This window comes from Rhamphochromis sp. 'chilingali' (genome assembly GCF_963969265.1).
Source record: "Rhamphochromis sp. 'chilingali' genome assembly, chromosome: 20".
In the NCBI taxonomy this organism is placed as follows: domain Eukaryota; kingdom Metazoa; phylum Chordata; class Actinopteri; order Cichliformes; family Cichlidae; genus Rhamphochromis; species Rhamphochromis sp. 'chilingali'.
Genome location: NC_137947.1, coordinates 14,395,462 through 14,417,368, shown reverse-complemented (window position 1 = coordinate 14,417,368; position 21,907 = coordinate 14,395,462). Strand labels below are relative to the sequence as shown.

The 21,907-nt window shown below is 45.2% G+C and overlaps 1 protein-coding gene across 1 annotated transcript in view; it reads left to right on the top strand.

Annotated features, from left to right (window-relative positions):
* Positions 1-868: 868 nt before the first annotated feature.
* hcrtr2 (hypocretin (orexin) receptor 2) overlaps positions 869-21,907 on the top strand; it is a 40,310-nt gene continuing 19,271 nt past the window's right edge. The window contains exon 1 of the mRNA XM_080869205.1: positions 869-1,183. Coding sequence (XP_080725331.1) covers positions 967-1,183 — 217 coding nt within the window. The 5' untranslated portion in view covers positions 869-966. The remainder of the gene's footprint in view (positions 1,184-21,907) is intronic.

Below are 21,907 nucleotides of genomic sequence, written 5' to 3'. Positions count from 1 at the left end.
ATTCACATCTTTAATTCAAATGTACCATTTAATTCATTTTTAACTTCTCAGCAGGAGTCCGTGCAGTTGTGCTTTGACTGCCTTGCAGATTTAATCTGGTCTATTCATTTTGAATGGAATCATGATTTCCATACCGTCATCATAACACCATATTTTGCTCAGAAGAGCTGCCTAAACAAACCCAGCGACAGTATGCAGTATATGCCCCCAAAAAACAAGATGCTGAAATGATGTTCAGATTTATGATTTGTTTACACCAGAGCTGTTCACAGCTTATGACAAAGAGAAATAAGACTAAATAAATACAAAAAAGGAGTCTTAATGACATAAAAACAGCAGTTTATATTGTTGTCATTGTTTCGTTTTGTTTTTTAAATAAAATTCGAAAACATGTCCCCAATAAATTGGTACACAGTCTGAGGCTTGTCCCACCATTCAGTCATTACCTTCACACAGTCACAACAATTTGCTCAAGCACTACAGGACCCAGTTAAACCAATTAGTTTAAAACAAGTGCACTGTTGGATTAAGGGGGTTAACCGTGTCCGTGAATTGGTCTCAAGCCGTCCGTCCAATGTGCCCTCCTTTATATGCTTGTAATTGAATTTCGCACAGAATTAAAGGCAGATTAAGCTGATGCATTTTAAATCACCCCATTCATTTCCAAACCTTGTTCATGCACCCCTCCCCGCAGAAATGCCTGAACACCCCGTTTCTCTCTATTTTTACGCGAGTGGGCATTCGGGTTGCAGCTCAGAGCTCGTTGCTCGCTGCAATCTGCTGTGTTGGTGTTTGACCCTGCAGTGGCTTTGAATGGAGACAGAAGGGAGACCAGCGTCATTCTGACGAGTGGTCCGTGCGGAGCGCATTTAGAATCGCGTTTGCAGTGTGCTCAAACAACCTGCGGTCACTGCAGACGCACAAGCAACAGCTGCAGTTCATCGGGCACACAAAACACCTGGAAGCATGTCTGGCATCACTGGGAACGTGGACTGCGAGGAGTGCTTATCGTCTGGACATCTACCCAACAGCACGGAGTTACATGTGCATCCCACCTTGGATGACGACGAGGAACTTCTGAGATACATTTGGAGAGAGTATTTACACCCCAAGCAGTATGAATGGGTTCTCATTGTGGCTTACATTATTGTATTCTTCGTTTCACTCATTGGGAACTCGCTTGGTGAGTCGTACCTTTAAATGCATTCATTTCTCTCTCTCTCCATTCATCTTAACAACTTGCAAAAATCATAAAGCAAAAGCACACTTCGAGCAACTTTTCCCACCTCTCCATAATATCAGCGCAAATATTACTTGAAGTATGAGAAAAATCCAAATCAAGAGCGATCAATAACTAGAAGCGCATTCCCCCCCTCTGTGATGTTCACTAATCGCAGTCGCGCCTCTGCTGATGTGGAAGCATCAATGAGGAGGAGAAACCGTCAATCAGTCCAGGAAAGCGAGGTTAATTTTGGAAAATCGGTAACCTTTTGATTTCTTTGAAGATACATCGAGTAAAAATAAATTATTTCACACCGTGCATTTGCGTAACTTGCAAGTTTTGCAGACCTATTGTCTGCGAAATTCCATTATTGGACTGCTTTGTTGCTGGTGTATTTTCTCAATGGTTTAGCAGCAGGGGCAGTTTTACTATTTAGCAAAGAGAAGTCAGACTGACCTGTAGCTCTGTTTTTTTTAATTGTGAAATTTCTTATCGGGCTGCTACCACACATTTGAGAACCTCCTTCTTTGTGTCAGTGTGGGAGTCTTAGTTATGCTCTACTGAAGCTCGATTGTCACAGTCACTAAAATAACCTGCTCTTTTTCCGCTTGCACTTTGATCTATTTCAACTTTGAAAGCTGTCTTTGTGCAGGCTTGTGTTCTATGCCTCATCTCAGGGTTCCCACTAGCTATTTTTAGACTTTTTTTTGGTAACAAGGAAAAGGGCCCCCGCATAGATGCAGCTGCGCACTGCAGAATTGCACTCCAGCTTGAAAGGCTGAAGGTGTGCCACATTACCTGTCATTTTAGGCAGCATTTATCAATCTAACAATTTGTATGGTATTTCAGTGAGGAAGACAGCATTCACCCTCTTGCCATCTTCATTATCCTTAATGCAACACCCACTCCCCAGACAGTGGATGACATTTTGAAATGGGCCACTGGAAATGCTGTCCAAGAGAATTTTGTAGATGCTTTCAGAAAACAGCTTTCCACCCTTGTGCAGAGTCTACTTCCCCTTTTATGCTTTTAGTCTCACAATGGAGTGAACAGACACTTTGAAAATGATACATGAGTGGATAAGTTACGATTCCAGAAATCAGACAGGCCAGCTATTCACAGTCTAATGTTCAACAGTTTCATATTAAACATGTTAAGTGAAATAAGCAGGGTTATCATTTGCTTTTTAAAGCTCAGATTACAAAAAATATGTGCTTTATAGTACTGGTTTACTAACAATACCTGGTTGCTGATGTAATCAATGTTTTAGTAAATACTTCAAGAGCAGGAAGTCATTTAGGAAACAAATTAGTCATTTTGTTTATGAGCAAAATTTGCATTTCTTTGCCGAACAGAGCAATTAAGGACATTGGAGGGGTCCGTGTGTGTTTAATCAGTATGGCCATGAGTTTCAAAGCCAGAGATGACAGGTTCTCATTATAACTGTCAGTGTTAGATGAGGAAGCACAGCGCAAATCTTTTAAATCATCGCAGCTTCTCTTTCTTTGTTTCCTGCACTGTGTGCTGTTTTCTCTTGCTGCAGTTTTACCTGCTATGAACAGCAGGAAGTGACAACAAAGGTGTCACCCCTGCCTGGAGAATCTCTTCCATAGACAGAAGTAAAGAGAAAAAAAAATCATAAAATCAGCATTTACTGTTGCATTTTTTATTCCTATAAGGGAAAAGGAATCCAGTGGAATTTTTGTTAGAGCTGAAAGTATTTGTTCTCATAGTAAATGGCCTTGCTGCTGTAATGGATTCAGGCACACATTGTACAGTAGGTACTCAATTTAAAACTTTAGTCTTCCTTTTCGTAGAGGGTCTTTCAGTGTAATCCTCTTTAGCATTTCTTTCCTGCTGCTGTAAGTACAAATTTTGATTCATCAAATTGCTGCCTGTATTAACTTCACTGTTCACTGACGATGTTAGCGACCACCTGGCGAGCATAACATTAAGCAACTAAAGCACCAGATATTTCCCTCAGAGAGTTGGCAGAGACTGAACTTGGAGTAAAAAGTAAAGAGAAACCACTAATAAATCTGCTCTGTATGTGATGGATGTGTAACTACAAGAAGCTTTTTGCTAAAATGTTTGCAACATTATTATGCTTTTAAACCTTGGACACAGTGTGTACACTTTGTGTTCAAGGCTCTCCCCTTCCCATGCCAACATTTTACCCCATAGGCACTGAAACATTAGCTAAAATTCCAACTAATAATGGGCGGGCAATTGTCATTAGATCATCAGAAACATTAGGGCATAGGTGTCAAACTCTGGCCCACGGGCCAAATTTGGCCTGCAGCCTAATTACATTTGGCCCGTGAAGCCATACCAAATTATTATTAGAGTTGGCCTACTGGTATTATCCAGCTAATATATATATATATATATATATATATATATATATATTTTTTTTTTTAGTATTAAGCTTTGCTTGTTCCATATTCAGTTTTTCAGCGAAACATGTTTGAGTCCATAAGAAAAGATTCATTCTCATATCTGGAGGAATAAATATATTTCAATCAATATTAACGTTAGCCCGCAACTTTGTTCCAGTTTTGAATTTTGGCCCACTGTGTATTTGAATTTGACACCCCTGCATTAGGGCTACTTACCCTGCTCAACTTCTTGTTAACACAACAATACAATGAGGCAGACATATGGCAGCAACTCAGTGCGCTCCTCCTCATGTTGACACGGTCAAGACGACCTACTGAAGTTCAAACTGAGCATCAGAATGGGGAAGAAGGGTAATTTAAGTGGCTTTGAATGTGACACATGGTTGTTTTTGCCAGAAGGACTGGTTTGAATATTTCAGAAACTGCTGATCTACTGGGCAGAAAACCATCCCTCTGGTTGCGTTATTCATTCAGAGGTCAGAGGAAAATGACCAAACTGCCTTGAGATGATAGAAAGGTAACATAAACTCGAATAACCATTCTTTAGAACTAAGGTATACCAAACTGGATCACTAAACACATAAGATCTCAAACCTTGAATTCTGGTGCTGGGCTACAGCAGCCAAATTCCACACTGGACGCCACTCCTGTCAACAAAGAATGGGAAACTGAGGCTGTGATTCACACAGGCTCATCTAGATTAGACAATAGAAGACTGGAAAAATGTGGCCTGCTCTGATGAGTCATAATTTCTGCTGCAACATTCGTATGGTGAGAATTTAGCATGAGCAACATGAAACAACATGATCCTGTCTTGAATCACTGGATCAGGCTACTGGTGTTGTACTTGTGTGAGGGATATTATCGTGACTCGCTTTGGTCCCCTTATGAGTGTAGTTTAAACACCACAGCCTTCTTAAGCATTGTTATGACCTCAGTATACCCATCTTTTAATGGCTGCTTCCAGCAGGATAAAGTACATTGCCACAAAGCTCAAATCCCACTCAAACTGGTTTCTTAAACATGACAGTGAGCTCACTGTACTCAAATGGCCTCCACAGTCACCCGAGCTCAATCCAACAGAGCACCTTAGGGCAGTGTTTCACTGAAATATGGTTTTCTAATGTGAAAACCATATTTCACATTAGAAAAATCACACGGCACACAAAACAAAAATATCACAAAAAGCATATTGATCATTTTTACCTGCACATCAGGTATAGCAGAATTGGCTCAGTTTGTCCACAGTACACGTTTTTTCTTCTTCTGACCACTACTCACGCTAGGGTCTTAATATGGGTCGGAATTTCTCCAGGAACCAGGTCAGATTGACTAATTTTCTTTTCAAATATTTTTCTATTGCTTTTACACGATGTTCTTTCTTCTTTGCCTTCTTCTGTTTTACTGGCAGTTGGCAACCCATTTAATTAGAGCAGGCAGTTGTACTGCCCTCTAGTGGAAGAGAATGTAATTGTTCTGCATGTTACTCACGCTAATTGACCCTGTGCACGAGAAAATGCTAGCTTCCTGGTTTGAGACCGGATGTGGGGTTGTACATTTCCGGTAGCTTTACTTTGCGGTCAATCGCTACTGCGAAAATATACTCCAAAATCATGTCCAAAACTCGAAAACGGAAAGATCGCGTTAAGTTACAAAGAGCAGAAGGTGGGAACACTCACCACTGTTGTGTCATAAAAAATCTAATGATCAATTTTGACGCTTAAAGAGTTTAGATCGATCAGTTGTTTACATCACTCAACACAAGCAACACAGAACTGCATCACTGCAGCAGAAGACACATCGTCCACATTCAGAAGCACATCTCTGTATACTGACTGGTCTTATGATTTAAACAGGCAAATGTTCAGCATTCAAACTACAGGTGAAGAATAGTCAAACCAGATGTTTCCTCCGTTATGTCGATATCAGCTAGTCAAGTACACACCCACACAGCATGTTAACAAACCGTGAAAAAAGCCACACAAAAAATGAATGATTGTTGGTAAGGGTTTCTATACATTAGTATTTACGAAGGGTATGTTGTGACTTACCTTCAAAATTACAGTGGTCCCTCGCTAATAACGCGGTTCACCTTTCAACTCGCTGTTTCACAGATTTTTTTAGTGCAAGTTTGCACGTTTTTTTTACGTCACATTGTGTCCTGCGTCCTGATCGCTGCAGACGATCTCCTCCGTGACGTCTCTCATGTACAGTACAGAATCGCTGCATCGATCGCTAGCAGTGTGACTCTGAAGTGCAGTACTGTATGTCCACGATGTCCACGAAACGTTTTGCACCGTCAAAAAATTTAATTGGCTACTTGATTTCACCTATCGCTGGTTATTTTTAGAACATAACACCCGCGATAAATGAGGGACAGCTGAGAAATATAATATTTGAATCCCTTTTCTCTTTTGCTCTGAGGCGCGGGGGAAAAAATATCGACAAGTTGATGAACATCATTTACAGATATATTGGGTAAATGCCCAAGACATCTATAGAAATGTAAATTGCCGCTTGATTCATTCATTTGCTTAACTTGTTTTGGACCATAAACAGGGCGTGAATAGGACACCGGAAACAAAGTTCCCCACAGGAGTTTCCGCACCGGAAGTAGCATATGCTAACGTGCACAAAGTCAATTGCTCAGAGTACCAATCAGGTGGAACCAGATAATCTTCCGAGGCACACCTGATCATTTCTCACAGAACACCTATGTTCCACTCCACAGTGGTTGGGAAACACTGCCTTAGGTATATGATGGAAGGAGCTCTTCACAGCATGGATGTGAGGCCAAAGAATCTGCAGTAACTGTAATGTAACCATGTCATGACCAAAATCTCTGAGAAATGTTTCCATCACCTTGTTAAATGTATTCAATGAAGAAATAAGACCGTTCTCTAAAACTCCAAAACTACCAAGGTCTTCCTAACAAAGCATCAAGTAAGTGTAGAGTAGGTACAGTGGGGCAAAAAAGTATTTAGTCAGCCACCGATTGTGCAAGTTCCCCCACCTAAAATGATGACAGAGGTCAGTAATTTGCACCAGAGGTACACTTCAACTGTGAGAGACAGAATGTGAAAAAAAATCCATGAATCCACATGGTAGGATTTGTAAAGAATTTATTCGTAAATCAGGGTGGCAAATAAGTATTTGGTCAATAACAAAAATACAACTCAATACTTTGTAACATAACCTTTGTTGGCAATAACAGAGGTCAAACGTTTACTATAGGTCTTTACCAGGTTTGCACACACAGTAGCTGGTATTTTGGCCCATTCCTCCATGCAGATCTTCTCGAGAGCAGTGATGCTTTGGGGCTGTCGCCGAGCAACACGGACTTTCAACTCCCGCCACAGATTTTCTATGGGGTTGAGGTCTGGAGACTGGCTAGGCCACTCCAGGACTTTCAAATGCTTCTTACGGAGCCACTCCTTTGTTGCCCGGGTGGTGTGTTTTGGATCATTGTCATGTTGGAAAACCCAGCCTCGTTTCATCTTCAAAGTTCTCACTGATGGAAGGAGGTTTTGGCTCAAAATCTCACGATACATGGCCCCATTCATTCTGTCCTTAACACGGATCAGTCGTCCTGTCCCCTTGGCAGAAAAACAGCCCCATAGCATGATGTTTCCACCCCCATGCTTCACAGTAGGTATGGTGTTCTTGGGATGCAACTCAGTATTCTTCTTCCTCCAAACACGACGAGTTGAGTTTATACCAAAAAGTTCTACTTTGGTTTCATCTGACCACATGACATTCTCCCAATCCTCTGCTGTATCATCCATGTGCTCTCTGGCAAACTTCAGACGGGCCTGGACATGCACTGGCTTCAGCAGCGGAACACGTCTGGCACTGCGGGATTTGATTCCCTGCCGTTGTAGTGTGTTACTGATGGTGACCTTTGTTACTTTGGTCCCAGCTCTCTGCAGGTCATTCACCAGGTCCCCCCGTGTGGTTCTGGGATCTTTGCTCACCGTTCTCATGATCATTTTGACCCCACGGGATGAGATCTTGCGTGGAGCCCCAGATCGAGGGAGATTATCAGTGGTCTTGTATGTCTTCCATTTTCTGATGATTGCTCCCACAGTTGATTTTTTCACACCAAGCTGCTTGCCTATTGTAGATTCACTCTTCCCAGTCTGGTGCAGGTCTACAATACTTTTCCTGGTGTCCTTCGAAAGCTCTTTGGTCTTGGCCATGGCGGAGTTTGGAGTCTGACTGTTTGAGGCAGTGGACAGGTGTCTTTTATACAGATGATGAGTTCAAACAGGTGCCATTCATACAGGTAACGAGTGGGGGACACAAAAGCTTCTTACAGAAGACGTTACAGGTCTGTGAGAGCCAGAGATTTTCCTTGTTTGAGGTGACCAAATACTTATTTTCCACCATAATTTACGTATAAATTCTTTACAAATCCTACCATGTGGATTCATGGATTTTTTTTTCACATTCTGTCTCTCACAGTTGAAGTGTACCTCTGGTGCAAATTACTGACCTCTGTCATCATTTTAAGTGGGGGAACTTGCACAATCGGTGGCTGACTAAATACTTTTTTGCCCCACTGTAACTAGTGATACAGCCAGTTAATCACACTTTAATTGTCTCTTTATTTCATTGCAAACTTCAGTTGGTTTTTACCATAGCTGGACTGGCCATCGGTGGGCGGGCCCGATGCTGACCGATGTGTAAAAATAACTCAGTTGTTTGGTGGTGGTTTCTATGGCGGAGCTTTCACAGAGGCCAGCAGGTGGATGAGGGAAAGGGGAGGCAGGAGGAGGAGAGACCCGAGGCGGCAGTCCGAGTGTCAGGTGAACTGAACATCAGGTAAGAAGTTATGACCTGCAGTCTATCTGGGTCAGATATAAACCAAGTTTAGGTGGAGTTTATTTTCGCTGTGCTGATTTTTTACAGTAAGTTACAATAACTCGTACTGCATAGTAGCCAACATGACTGAGTTTCTATACAGCTGGGTGGGTGCTATGATGTTACTGATAGTGAACTTTATTTTATTCATAAGGTTAGTTAGTAGAGTTGCCAACTGCTCCTTAAAAAAAATGGAATGGTCCCTCCTTCAGAGAAAGTTATTGTGTCGTTACGCTGTCAGCTGGCTCTTCTTCTCTCATTCTCTGCCCCTCTCTCGCCTGTTGCTACTTCAATCATGAAACTGATCAATGATCAGCTGATCGGGATTGCTGTCTTGTTTGTTTGTCTCCCACTTTGCGCCAGAAAGAGGAAACCAGCGGATGTCGCGCTAAACAACAGCAGCACATTTAAGCTTGATCAGCTGTTGTTAGAATTTATTTAATATTAATTTCTACTATCAGCTGATGTTTGCTGGAGCCACAGCTGTAAAAGCTGCTGGTCTTGATATCGGTTTGGTTATCTGGTGAGAGGGAAACATGAAGATGAAACCAGGAGATGTCCTTACTGAATCATCAGAGCTGAACAGGTGATGGAGAAACAGGTTTACCTTTTAGGTGACATGAATGAGTTGAAGGGAAGTTATGAACTGTAGTAGCTGAAAGCTGGTAACTGTGCAGGGGCGGGTCTAGCAAAGTTTTCCCAGGGGCCAGGTAGTGCATTAACAGGGAAAGGGGGGCACAAAGAAATACTTTTCTTTCTTATTCTCATTTAAAATGTCTAGCTTTTAATAAATAATTATCTGAATCTGACAACCAAAGTTTTTATCTGATGTAAAATGTATAGAAATCATACATATACCAACAAGACAGTGTACATCACTGTCACAACAGTGTCTGTTTTCATTCAAAGGCTTTATGGCTTTTCCTGTAATACCTGGTGGGTCTCTAGTCAAAATGCCCAGGCCGATTTTTGTCCCAGTCCAACCCTGGTCTTAACTGGTCCACGCTTTTTCTTTAAATCCACAAATGATGAAGCTTTTTAACATTTAGTGCATAAACTTTGGAATGGCACTTCCTCACTCATTAGGTCAACAAAATCAATAGTCTGTTTTTAAATGTCTGCTGAAAACACATTATAAGAGATTAGATTTTCTTTTAAACGCACTCTACTTGTTTTCATTTTTTGGCAATGTGCCCTATAAAGGGCAGCGGGTATATTATTTGCCATCCGCCAGCAACGTATATCAGAAGCAGATGCGGGCCCTTTTTTTGCCTTTAATGATAAACTTATATGTAAACTTATTATGACTGCATTGAGAGGAGAGATCTTTGAAGTAGGCATGCACATCTGCTGCTGTGGAAGACACCCACAGGCAGCTGCAGGGGTGGCCGTGGGAGGTAGAGTGGGTCATCTACTAATCGGAAGGTCGGTGATTCAATCCCCGGATCCTGTAGAATGCATGTTGAAGGATCCTTGGGCAAGATGCTGAAACCCAAATTTCCCTTGATGCTGATCCACTGCAGTGTGTGTGTGTGTGTGTGTGTGTGTGTGTGTGTGTGTGTGTGTGTGTGTGTGTGTGTGTGTGTGTGTGTGTGTGTGTGTAAATGTTAGACAAAGAATAAAAGTGCTGTATAAATATGTGTGTGTGTGTGTGTGTGTGTGTGTGTGCGCGTGTGTGTGCGCGTGTGTGTGTGTGCGTGTGTGTGTGTGCGTGTGTGTGTGCGCGCGCGCGCGCCAACATCTCAGATCTGACTTGCTGACTAAAGAGATAACCTTCTTTGGAAAATCAATCAGCATATTTTATACATTAACTTGAACCACACAAATCTGTGTACTTGTATAATAAATCATACTGTTATATAAAAAGTAGAGCAGCAAATGTCCTGTGAAACAGTACTATCTCCTGTGTGATGCTCTAATCAGTAAATGCTTGGCGAAAGTTCAAACAAGAATTTAAACATGCATGTTAAATTTTACAGGACTATTTGACATTTATGTCTTTTTTGTTTAAGAATAATTGATCACAAGCTCTTTTAAAAAAAAGAAGCAGTCCTCCATACTATTTTTTTTACTATAACAACAGTAGAAACTGTTTGAACTAACTAACTAATTACCACACAGAGCCTGCAACAATTCAACTCAATAATCGTATGCACAGCTATCCAGCTGAAACAAGGAAATATTATCCAGCTCGAGTGTTTTTCTGATCACCTCTTGTCCATTACTTAATAGCTTTTAGCAGTACATTGGTTCCAGTTCCACCTGAGTGATTCTGGCTTGCTATATGTAGCAATATTTTTTTTTTTAAAAGCCGCTCATTATCTTTGCTTCAGCTTCCATGCACTTATTATCTACGTGTGAGTTTCTGCAAGTAGGTTACTGGGAGTTTTCAGGACAAACATTATCAGCTGTTTGGGTTATATTGATATTTATAAATCTATGGTATAATGTGCATTAGTCCTTTTTATAGTTCCTAGGCATCACAGCATCATAGTGCTATGTTAATTTTGATTTAAAAAACCTTAATTGGGCTGTCAACTGGATCATTTGTTCTCATTCTAAATATAAAAAGAATCCCAAATAATCCACAGTTCAGGTTATTGTTGTTTAACCTCATCAAAGGGAAGCCTGAGACTTCTCAACACAACACTCAGTTCTTGTAACCTTGCTGTGTTGCAGCTAAACTAAATAATAGTTTTAGGATTTGTTTTTGATCTGTTGTTTGTAGTTTATTTATTTCTTACCTCTCCTCGGCTCCAGTCTAGTTTGAATCCAGCAAATCCCAAACCAGGTCCCGGTCCTTTAGGACTCTTTTTATCGTCGTGGTCCTGGGGGATGTCAGGGGGAGTTTTGTCTGATGTTTGAAGGACGTTTTGATTGTAAGCAAATGTAAAGCAGGCCCACTCTCTTAATGAAATTAAATTTGTTTTCCCACTGTTTCTTTATTATTGTCTTTTGAATGCTGGATTGAGCTCTGCTGTAAGCTAATTTTGTGCTCAGTATTTAATTTCCTGAATTGGGAGGTGCTTCTGACTATGCAGACATGAGTTTTAGCGCCTCTCGAGTCATTTTATATTAGGTTGTTTATTGAGCAGGCCATAGTAGGTATATTGACAGGGGTGCTCCTGAAATGGGGGAAAGCCTGGTGCAAAGCTGTTTCCTCAGTTTTTAGTTTTCATCATCTTTTAGATGGAGATTCTAAATAAATTCTACATGTATTTTTCCACAACTTCAATTGAATCCAAACTGGGAGCTGGTTCACAGGAGAGGTGCCTGGAAGCAGAAGGCTCTGCCTACCATTCTACTTTTAAGTACCCTAAGAGTCTTAGGAGTAGGAGTAAGTAAGTCTGCAGTTCAAGAGTTAAGTGGTCTCTTGGGGTGCTACTGTACGATAATTTCTTTAAGATAAGATGGGGAATGATTATTTAAGATATTCTATGTGAGGGAGAGGATTTTAAATTAAATTCTGTGTTTAACAAGGAGCCAATGAAGAGAATTCAATATAGCTTCTCTTCATTGGTTCCGTCATTGATTTGGCTCTCCGTTTAGTTCCTGTCTGTACTCTCACTGCAGCATTTTGGAACAGCTGATGGCTTTTTGGGGAGTTTTTAGGACATCCTGATAATAATAAATTACAATAAGTCAGCCTAGAAGTAATAAATGGAGTCTATAGGTATATAATTTAAGCTGAATTTACTGTCAGAGGTCATGAGAAGATTATTTGCAACTACTACAAACATAGATTGATTTTCACAAGGATATTTCTCCTGTATAGTAAAAGATAATATTTTATTTCATTTTGCTTCCTCACAATGTGTCATGGTCCTGCGACCATGACTCAGTGACTTTATGTTTATGTTCTTTATTGTTATTACTTTCATTATTATTCATGGCTGTTTTGGGATGGTTTGTGTTTGGGATTTTAGACACTGGGTTCTGGGTTTGTGCTCCCTCTGTTGGTCCCTGGTGTTAGTGTTCCCCTGTCTCGTCAGGTTAATCAGGTCCAGCTGTTTCCCCCACCTGTGTGTGATTTCCCAGTGTCTCTCTGTGTACTTATAGTGTGTGATTTCCTCTGCTCCTCGTCGCGTCGTCTGTGTTCATACCTGGTGTAATCCCCTGCGTGCTCTCCCTGCTGTTCTCCCTTCATGCTCAGGTTTGCTATTTCTTTGTGTAGTTTCTCCCAGTTAGTTCATCCTTAGTTCTGTTTTACCATCCCCACTTTATATTGGATATTATCAATAAATCACCCTCACACCTGAATAAGTGCTGCGTTTTGAGTCCTCCTTCTGCTCTCCACACGGCCGCTGCCCCGGACCGTGACAGTACGACGCGAACACAACATGGACCCAGCAGCGCTTAACCCGTCCAGGGAGCTACGGGAAAATCTCATCGATGCCACACAGGAGCTCATCGACCGGTGGCTGGAAAACCCGGGTGGCACGTCCCAGCGCGCTATAGAGAGGCGGCTACAGCGTCTGGTGACCGGTCTCCCATGGCTTCTGGGCTCGCTTTGTTTGTGGGAGCGGGAGTTCCTCCTTTTGGACCTCGGACTTCACCCCCCGTCTACTTTTACTTTCGAGCAGCCCGAGGCGGTGAGCGAGCGACATGTTCTGGCTTCCCCAGATTCTGGGACTCTGTTTTCTGGGGCTATTCAGAGCGGGATGAGAGACAGTGTAGATAGCTTACCTACCTTCGTGGTAACGGATCCTTTGCAAGTGGGCGTCTACAAACCCTCTGTAAAACCGAGAGACTGTTTCTCTGCCGCTCCTTCTGAGCCAGGACTTTATCACCATTCTCCGGCTCAGTTCTGTGTCCAGCCACAAGCTCCCAGGTCTGTGGCTCAACCGTTAGCCTCCCTAAGGGCTCAATTACCCGTTCTGCCGCCGCTCCAGTTAGCCACTCAGCCACCACCACCGCTAGCATCGCTACAGCCCACAGTTCCGGTAATGGCTGAGCCACAATTTTCGCACTGTTTTTCCACCGCTGTTTCTGGGCAGGGAGACAAACTGTTTCGCTACGGACCTGTTCCTCAAAAGCTGGCAACATTAGAGACTGTTGCTCACTCCGGGGCTTCCCCAGAGGCTGGGTTACTGCCCTCAGCTTACTCTGGACCCCTGGAGGCCAAGATGCCAGCTGTGAACTGCACCGGGCTGTCACTGCCTGAGCAGGGTCAGTGCTCTGCGCAGCTGCAGCCCTCCGTACGTGCGCCAGAGGCCCACGTGCCTACTGGTTTTGTTTCACGTGCGCCAGAGGCCCACGTGCCTACTGGTTTTGTTTCATGTGTGCCAGAGGCCCACGTGCCTCCTAGTTTTGTTTTGTGTGTGCCCGCTGGTTCTGCGGCTGTTTTCGCTGGGGGGCCCGAGGAGCCCGTCCAGCCTCCTGCTTCGCCTGCTGGGGGGCCCGAGGAGCCCGTCCGGCCTCATGCCACACCGGCTGCCACGTCGGCTGGGGGGCCCGAGGAGCCCGTCCGGCCTCCTGTGGCTGCTTCTCCACCTGTGGCTGCTTCTCCACCCGTGGCTGCAGCGCCGCCTCCTGCAGTACCACCACCTGCAGCGCTACCACCTGCTACTACCACGCCTCAGCCTGAGGACGCAGCCTCGCCTGGCCCGGCTTCATCCTCGCCTGGCCCGGCTTCATCCACGCCTGGTCCGGCTTCATCCACGCCTGGTCCGGCTTCATCCACGCCTGGCCCGGTTTCAGTTTCATCCATGCCTGGTCCGGTTTCAGCTTCATCCTCGCCTGGTCCAGCTTCATCCACGCCTGGCCCGGTTTCATCCTCGCCTGGCCCGGTTTCAGCTTCATCCTCGCCTGGTCCGGTTTCATCCACGCCTGGCCCGGTTTCAGCTTCATCCTCGCCTGGCCCAGCTTCAGCTTCATCCTCGCCTGGCCCAGCTTCAGCTCCAGCGTCAGCTTCGCCTGGTCCGGCTTCATCCACGCCTGGTCCGGCTTCATCCTCGCCTGGTCCGGCTTCATCCTCGCCCGGTCCGGCTTCATCCTCGCCTGGTCCGGCTTCATCCTCGCCCGGTCCAGCTTCATCCTCGCACGGTCCAGCTTCATCCTCGCCCGGTCCAGCTTCAGCTTCTGCTTCAGCCTCGCCCGGCCCGGCTTCGGCTACAGCTTCGTCCTCGCCCGGCCCGGCTTTCGTGTCTGCATCCTCGTCTGGTCCAGCCTTCGTGTCTGCATCTTCGTCTGGTCCAGCCTTCGTGTCTGCATCTTCGTCTGGTCCAGCCTTCGTGTCTGCATCATCGCCTGCAGCAGCGTCTTCAGCATCCGCACCATCGCCTGCAGCAGCGTCTTCAGCATCCGCACCATCGCCTGCAGCAGCGTCTTCAGCATCCGCACCATCGCCTGCAGCAGCGTCTTCAGCATCTGTACCATCGCCTGCAGCAGCGTCTTCTGTGCCTTCAGCCTCGCCTGGCCCAGCCTCGTTTGGGTCTGGAGCTAAACGGCCGTTTTCTAGACCGCTGGCTAGACTACTGGCCGGGCGCCGTCGCCTGACTGGCCGCCGTTGCCTTCCGCACAGCCGGCCCCCGGACCGCCATCGCCTGAGCGGCCGCCGTTGCCTTCCGCACGGCCGGCCCCCGGACCCTCTTCGCCTGAGCGGCCGCCGTTGCCTTCCGCACGGCCGGCCCCCGGACCCTCTTCGCCTGAGTGGCTGCCGTTGCCTTCCGCACGGCCGGCCCCCGGACCCTCTTCGCCTGAGTGGCCGCCGTTGCCTTCCGCACGGTCGGCCCCCTGAACTTTTTGCGCGCCGTCACGGCCTTCTTCGTGGACGGCCTCCCGAACTCTTTACGCGCCGCCACGGCCTTCTTCGTGGCCGGCCGCCTGAACTGTGTTTTGGACTCTGCTCCCCTGTGAGGTTTTTTTTTTGTGAACATTTGTTTGGGACTCTGGGGCCTCCGTCTTTGGTCTTGGCCCGGTCCCTCCGTCCTGGGCCCCCTGCCGCCCGCCCGGATCTGGTGGTGTGTTTCTGTGGCTGTCGGGGGCCAGCCCTTGAGGGGGGGATACTGTCATGGTCCTGCGACCATGACTCAGTGACTTTATGTTTATGTTCTTTATTGTTATTACTTTCATTATTATTCATGGCTGTTTTGGGATGGTTTGTGTTTGGGATTTTAGACACTGGGTTCTGGGTTTGTGCTCCCTCTGTTGGTCCCTGGTGTTAGTGTTCCCCTGTCTCGTCAGGTTAATCAGGTCCAGCTGTTTCCCCCACCTGTGTGTGATTTCCCAGTGTCTCTCTGTGTACTTATAGTGTGTGATTTCCTCTGCTCCTCGTCGCGTCGTCTGTGTTCATACCTGGTGTAATCCCCTGCGTGCTCTCCCTGCTGTTCTCCCTTCATGCTCAGGTTTGCTATTTCTTTGTGTAGTTTCTCCCAGTTAGTTCATCCTTAGTTCTGTTTTACCATCCCCACTTTATATTGGATATTATCAATAAATCACCCTCACACCTGAATAAGTGCTGCGTTTTGAGTCCTCCTTCCGCTCTCCACACGGCCGCTGCCCCGGACCGTGACACAATGTAAACACTAAAACTGTAGGATCTTCCATTTCTTCATTTTTAAACTCTTATTTTGTGGTGCAGTAATTTCAGTAACAGTAATTGTTCAAATATTTCATTTACAAAACATTACAGATAAAGTGGGAGATACTGCATATAATTTTAAACTGATTTTAGCATTTTATTTTGGGTTTAGACCAGAGAGTAATAAGAAGGCCTGTAATCTGTCAATATTTTCTTAAAAATTATGATATTGAATGTTAGTCTTCTATCGTGGCCATAAACAGACATTTCAGTGTAAGCAAAGTTCTAAAAATGATCTATTAATCATACTTTTTATAAAGAAATAAAAATTGGACTTGTCATCAGAGTTGGCACTGAAAATTGCAGTTTCTTTATTTGTAGTTCACTTCTGGCTCCAAAAACAGTAAGAGACAGTATGACAGCAGGTAAAATGCAGTCATTTACCTTTAAAGCCTGACTTCAGAAACCAGTAAGCAATCAGCTTACTCAATCACAATTTGTATCACGTCAGCTGCTTCCCCGATACTCACTCCTGTTTTTGGATTTAACTGAAATCAACAAAATGTGAGCAGATGTTTCACAAGCTATCATGGCTGATTTCTAACCTCTAGACATAAGGTAGTATGAAAAGTGGAATTCAGTAAGTGAATCTATTCAGCATCATCACTTTAAACATAAGCGGATGTTTTCTAGCCTTGATGTAATCTAACATTGAACGCCACAGCCTGCCCTGCACCATTACTGTAAACCTTACAACAGTACGTCAAACTGCCTGATATAGTATTTAAATAACAATGTTAGTGTAGTCAGAGCATTTAGTATTGCCAGTGAAACTTCTGATGATTTGCTCTCAAAGCTGCTCAAATAATCCCCCCCCCCCACACACACACACACACACTGCCTAGCTCGTGGTCTCGGCATCACTGAAGTAAGGAGAGCATGATTAGTATATTGGGCTCAGCTTGCACCACCCCTCTGCAGCGGAACCGCAGACCACATCCTGCCACAGTTAGTATACTTCATTTGTTATGCAAGATGTTTTACAGAAACATAATTCAACAACACGCTGCACATAGATCCATCGGATCTAAAAACTAAAAATGTATTAAGCCATCACTAAGGGCATAATTGAGCAGTCCGTACCTATGAAAATCTCTCAAACTTTCTTGCATCTTTTTTTCTCTCCCTGGAAAATATAACAACTGTGTATTTATGAAGCTAGCAGACAGAGTTTGTGTCAAAGTGTACGGAAAACTTTGTGTGTTTGGTGATATTTGTCAAACTGTTTGAAAAGCTGCATTTTAAATGATCTTCCTTTAAAAATTTGGTTTATGCTTACTTGTACCAAGTGCCATGACTGCAGCTATATTTACTTTGCACCGTAAATGCACAACCAGGTGAGAAGAAAAACGGGGCTGACGGATGTCATTATTTTGTCATTACTGTGCAAGTGTCACCTTGCTATCAATGCAAGCAACATCACGCTGCAGCACACAATCAAATATGCATCAACCTGCTGATCAGATTCAATTATCCTTCACGAAGGAAGGTGCTGTTCTAAATCATTCCAGCACACTTAAAAAACCTTGGTGTCATCAGATGATCTTCATCTCTTCATCTCAATATAGCTTTTTGGTTTTTTTTTTTTTACTTTAATATCTTAGTCTCTGCAATCTGTTTCTTGATTTTAGCATGTTGTCTTTACATTTTGGGCACATAAAGTATCACCAGTGTGTTGACGGGTGCTTAAAGTCTTTTCCGAGTTCAGATCTCACTTGTATGCACAACAGGTCAGCATCATTGGCTCTGTCTGTGAGCGTGAGCGTTAAATGGCAGAGGTGGTGACCCCTATTCTGTGTCAAAATGTCAGTCTTTTGTTACTTGTTGATTGCAGTGATTCAGTGTTTGATGCAGCTCGAATTCCCTTTCCCATCTAGCATCTCGTTTGTTTGTGAAAATCTTTGGATCTAAGCAAGTAATTTTTAAGAACTTACTGAAAGTTCGTAGTTTTTAGTCTAAATGTTAATTAAATTGAGAAAAAAAAACTCTGATAGCACAGCTTTATGGACAAAGATTTTTAGATGCTTGCAAGATCTGAACCACATCACATTCTAGGATAATCAAGTCATATTTCAAATGGTGCTGAGATGCGTGACAGTTTCTTTCTAGTATGGCTCAAGTGAGCAGTGCTGAACTCAGATGCCTTCATTCCTTGCAGGTTAGCATTCACATGCCTGTGCAGACTCTGCCAGTCGAGTGCTTATATACCATTTCACTCTGACACAGCCTACGTTCAACCGTTTATTCTGAAGATCAAAGTGCTTCAGAACAGCCATCATATATTCGCTTTGCTTGTTCAAAACTTGCTGTCACTTAGAGAGAAAGAGAGAAAAGGATGCTGCCATCTTAGAGCCAACAGTTAACTGACATTGTACATTAATGTAATGTAATTTTTTTTTCATGTATTAGGACTCCTGATACTGAAAAACCAGTCACGTATTCATGTGCATCACTTGACTTTACACATAAGGTTCTTGATCGATATACACAAAAAGCTCTTCAGTGAAATCAAGTGGATAAACAGCATTTTCAGAACTCATTTGATACAATATGAAAAATAACATTGGCTACTGAAGCTTAAATGCCAACAGAGCTGTGTTGTGCAAAAGGTATCTCAATTTTGATTAGAAATTATTCATAGATGACCTAAATCAACATATCTGTCTGTCAGGTTTCAGTTAACGGACTCAGGCGCAGACCGGGACTCCTTACAGGATTTACAGATTTTATTTACACAACGACACCAGGTGATGCTATTTACAAAGTGCTGGAGGGAGGGGAGGGGGGGGTCCAGGGTTCCGGGGTATGTGAGGGAAAAGACGGGAATCTGACGTCCTCCAAAGGCTCTCTCTCTTCACTCCCCACACTGGGGAAACACCATCCACTCACTCGTCCACGGGATGACAGGCAGGCAGGGAAAGGTCTGGGATAGATCTGTACACAGAGATTATAGTTAGAGGCGAACAGATGGAACGAACTCACAGATCCTTATTTACAATCTACTGAGCGACTGACGCTGATAACTCAACGATCCAGCGACGAGTGACACAGTGCTGCTGTCTTAAATCGGCCTTGTGATTATCCCGATCGGCAGCAGGTGCGTGGGCCAGGGGCGGGAGCCCATAATGAGCATCGCCCCGGCAGGAGAGAGAGAGAGAGAGAAAACATGTTGCCTAATACAGAATCAGCTGGTGAGGCACAGGGACCATGACAGTACCCCCCCCTCAACGGGAGCCCCCCGGCGACCCACCAGGCTTATCCGGATGCAGACGATGGAACGCCCGCAGCATGCGCCGGTCCAGGATGGCCGCCCGAGGGACCCAGGACCGCTCCTCCAAGCCATAGCCCTCCCAATCCACCAGGTACTGGAAGCCACGCCCCCGCCGCCGAGAATCCATGATACGGGTGATCGAGTAAGCCGGCAGACCGTCCACGAGCCGGGGGGGAGGAGGGGGCCTGGAAGGCGGGCACAGAGGACTGGACCGGAGAGGTTTAACCTGAGACACATGGAAGACATCGTGTATCTTCATGTTGCGAGGCAGCTTGAGCTTAACAGACACAGGGTTAACCAAAGCCGAGATCTCGAACGGGCCGATATAGGCAGGAGAGAGCTTCCTGGATTCCGCCCGGATGGGAACGAAGCGTGTGGAAAGCCATACCATCTGCCCAACAGTATAGGCGGGAGCGGAGGACCGGCGGCGGTCAGCGAAGCGTTTGTTGCGGTCCTTGGTGCGTAACAACGCAGCCCGGGTGGCCTTCCACACCCGACGACACCTACGCAGATGCGCCCGGACGGATGGCACAGAGTGTTCGCCTTCGATGGAGGGAAAAAGAGGTGGCTGGAACCCCAGAGAAGCTTCGAAAGGGGACCGGCCCGTGGCGGAGGAGGTCATGCTGATGTGGGCGTACTCGATCCAGGGCAGTTCCTCGCTCCAGACGGCCTGGTTGGAAGAGACGACGCAGCGCAGGGCCGCCTCCAACTCCTGGTTCGCCCGTTCGGACTGGCCATTGCTCTGCGGATGATAACCAGAGGAGAGACTGACCTTAGATCCCAATGAGGTGCAGAACTCCCTCCACACACGGGACGTGAATTGAGGACCCCGGTCAGACACGATGTCAAATTCAAATTTCAAATTCAAATTTTATTTGTCACACACACACACAACCATACACAGTATGACATGGGGGTGAAATGCTTGTAGCTGTACAATGCCCGACCATTAAATGACAGAAGAAAAGTTTTACAATATTTACAATTTACTACAAAAATTTACAAATTAACTTAGGAATTTACAGTAAAGAATGTGCAAATAGCAGAAGAGATTATAAAGATAAGGATTATAAGTTATAGGAATTATAGGATTATAGGAAATGTGTGGTGGTGCGTGTGGTGATGTGTGTGAGAGTCCAGTCTTATAGTGACGTGTTTGGGAGAGTCCAGTCCTACACCTGGTTCAGGGCCCGAATAGCCTGGGGGAAGAAGCTCCTCCTCATTCTCTCTGTTTTGGCCTTAAGGGAGCGGAAGCGCTTCCCAGACCTCAACAGTGAGAAGAGTCCATTGTTGGGATGGGAGAGGTCCATCATAATCTTCCTAGCTTTGGACTTGCACCGCTTGGTGTAGATGGACAGCAGGTCAGGGAGCTCTGATTGAATGATGCGTTCTGCCGAGCGCACCACCCTTTGCAGATCTCGTCTGTCCTGCTTGGTGCTGTTCCCAAACCAGGTGCAGATGTTTGACGTCAGGACACTCTCGATGGTGCAGGAGTAGAAGTTCTTGAGCACCTTCAGTGGCAGATGGAAGTCTCTAAGTCTTCTGAGGAAGAAGAGACGCTGACGGGCTTTCTTAACCAGGGTGTTGATGTGACAGGACCATGACAGGTCCTGAGTGATGTGGACACCCAGGTATCGGAAACTGTCCACTCTCTCCACTGGCGTGCCACTGATGATGAGGGGTTTGTAATTCCTCGCCTGCTTTGTAGTGAAGTCCACGATCAGCTCCTTAGTCTTGCTGACGTTTAGGAGGAGGTTATTCTCCTGGCACCAGGTCTCCAGGTTCCTAATCTCCTCCAGGTAGGCCGTCTCGATGTTGTCGGAGATCAGGCCCACAACAGCAGTGTCGTCAGCAAACTTGACAATGGAGGTGGTGTCGGATGTGGCTACACAGTCATAAGTGTACAGTGAGTACAGCAGGGGGCTTAAAACACAGCCCTGAGGCACTCCAGTGCTGAGTGAGATGGAGGGGGAGACTTGTTTTCCTACCCTCACTGATTGGGGTCTGTCTGTGAGGAAGTTGAGGATCCACTGACACAGTAACATAATTCCCTCTGCCAGTGTCCAGGTGACTCAGGGATGTGTGGAGCAGGTGAGATATGGCATCGTCTGTGGAACGATTAGTCCGGTAAGCAAACTGAAGTGAGTCGATGGTGGGAGGAAGTGAAGAAGTGATGTGATCTCTCATCAGTCTTTCAAAACACTTCATCACAATTGAAGTCAGTGCTACTGGACGGTAGTCATTGTGGCAAGCGGGCTGTTGTTTCTTTGGAACAGGGACAATAATGGACTGTTTGAAGCACGTGGGAACCACAGCTTGGGCCAGGGAGAGGTTGAAGATCTCCGTGAACACCGGTGCTAGTTGATCAGCGCAGGCTCTAAGGACCCGGCCAGGGATTGCATCTGGTCCTGCTGCCTTCCTGGTGTTCACCCTCCTGAAGGTGTTCCTCACGGCATGCTCTGTGATGACGAATGCATTTTCTTCACTGGTGCACTCCGAGCGCGCGCAGCCGTTTGTTGTTTTAATTGCTGCGGCGTCGAAGCGAGCATAAAACGTGTTCAGCTCATCAG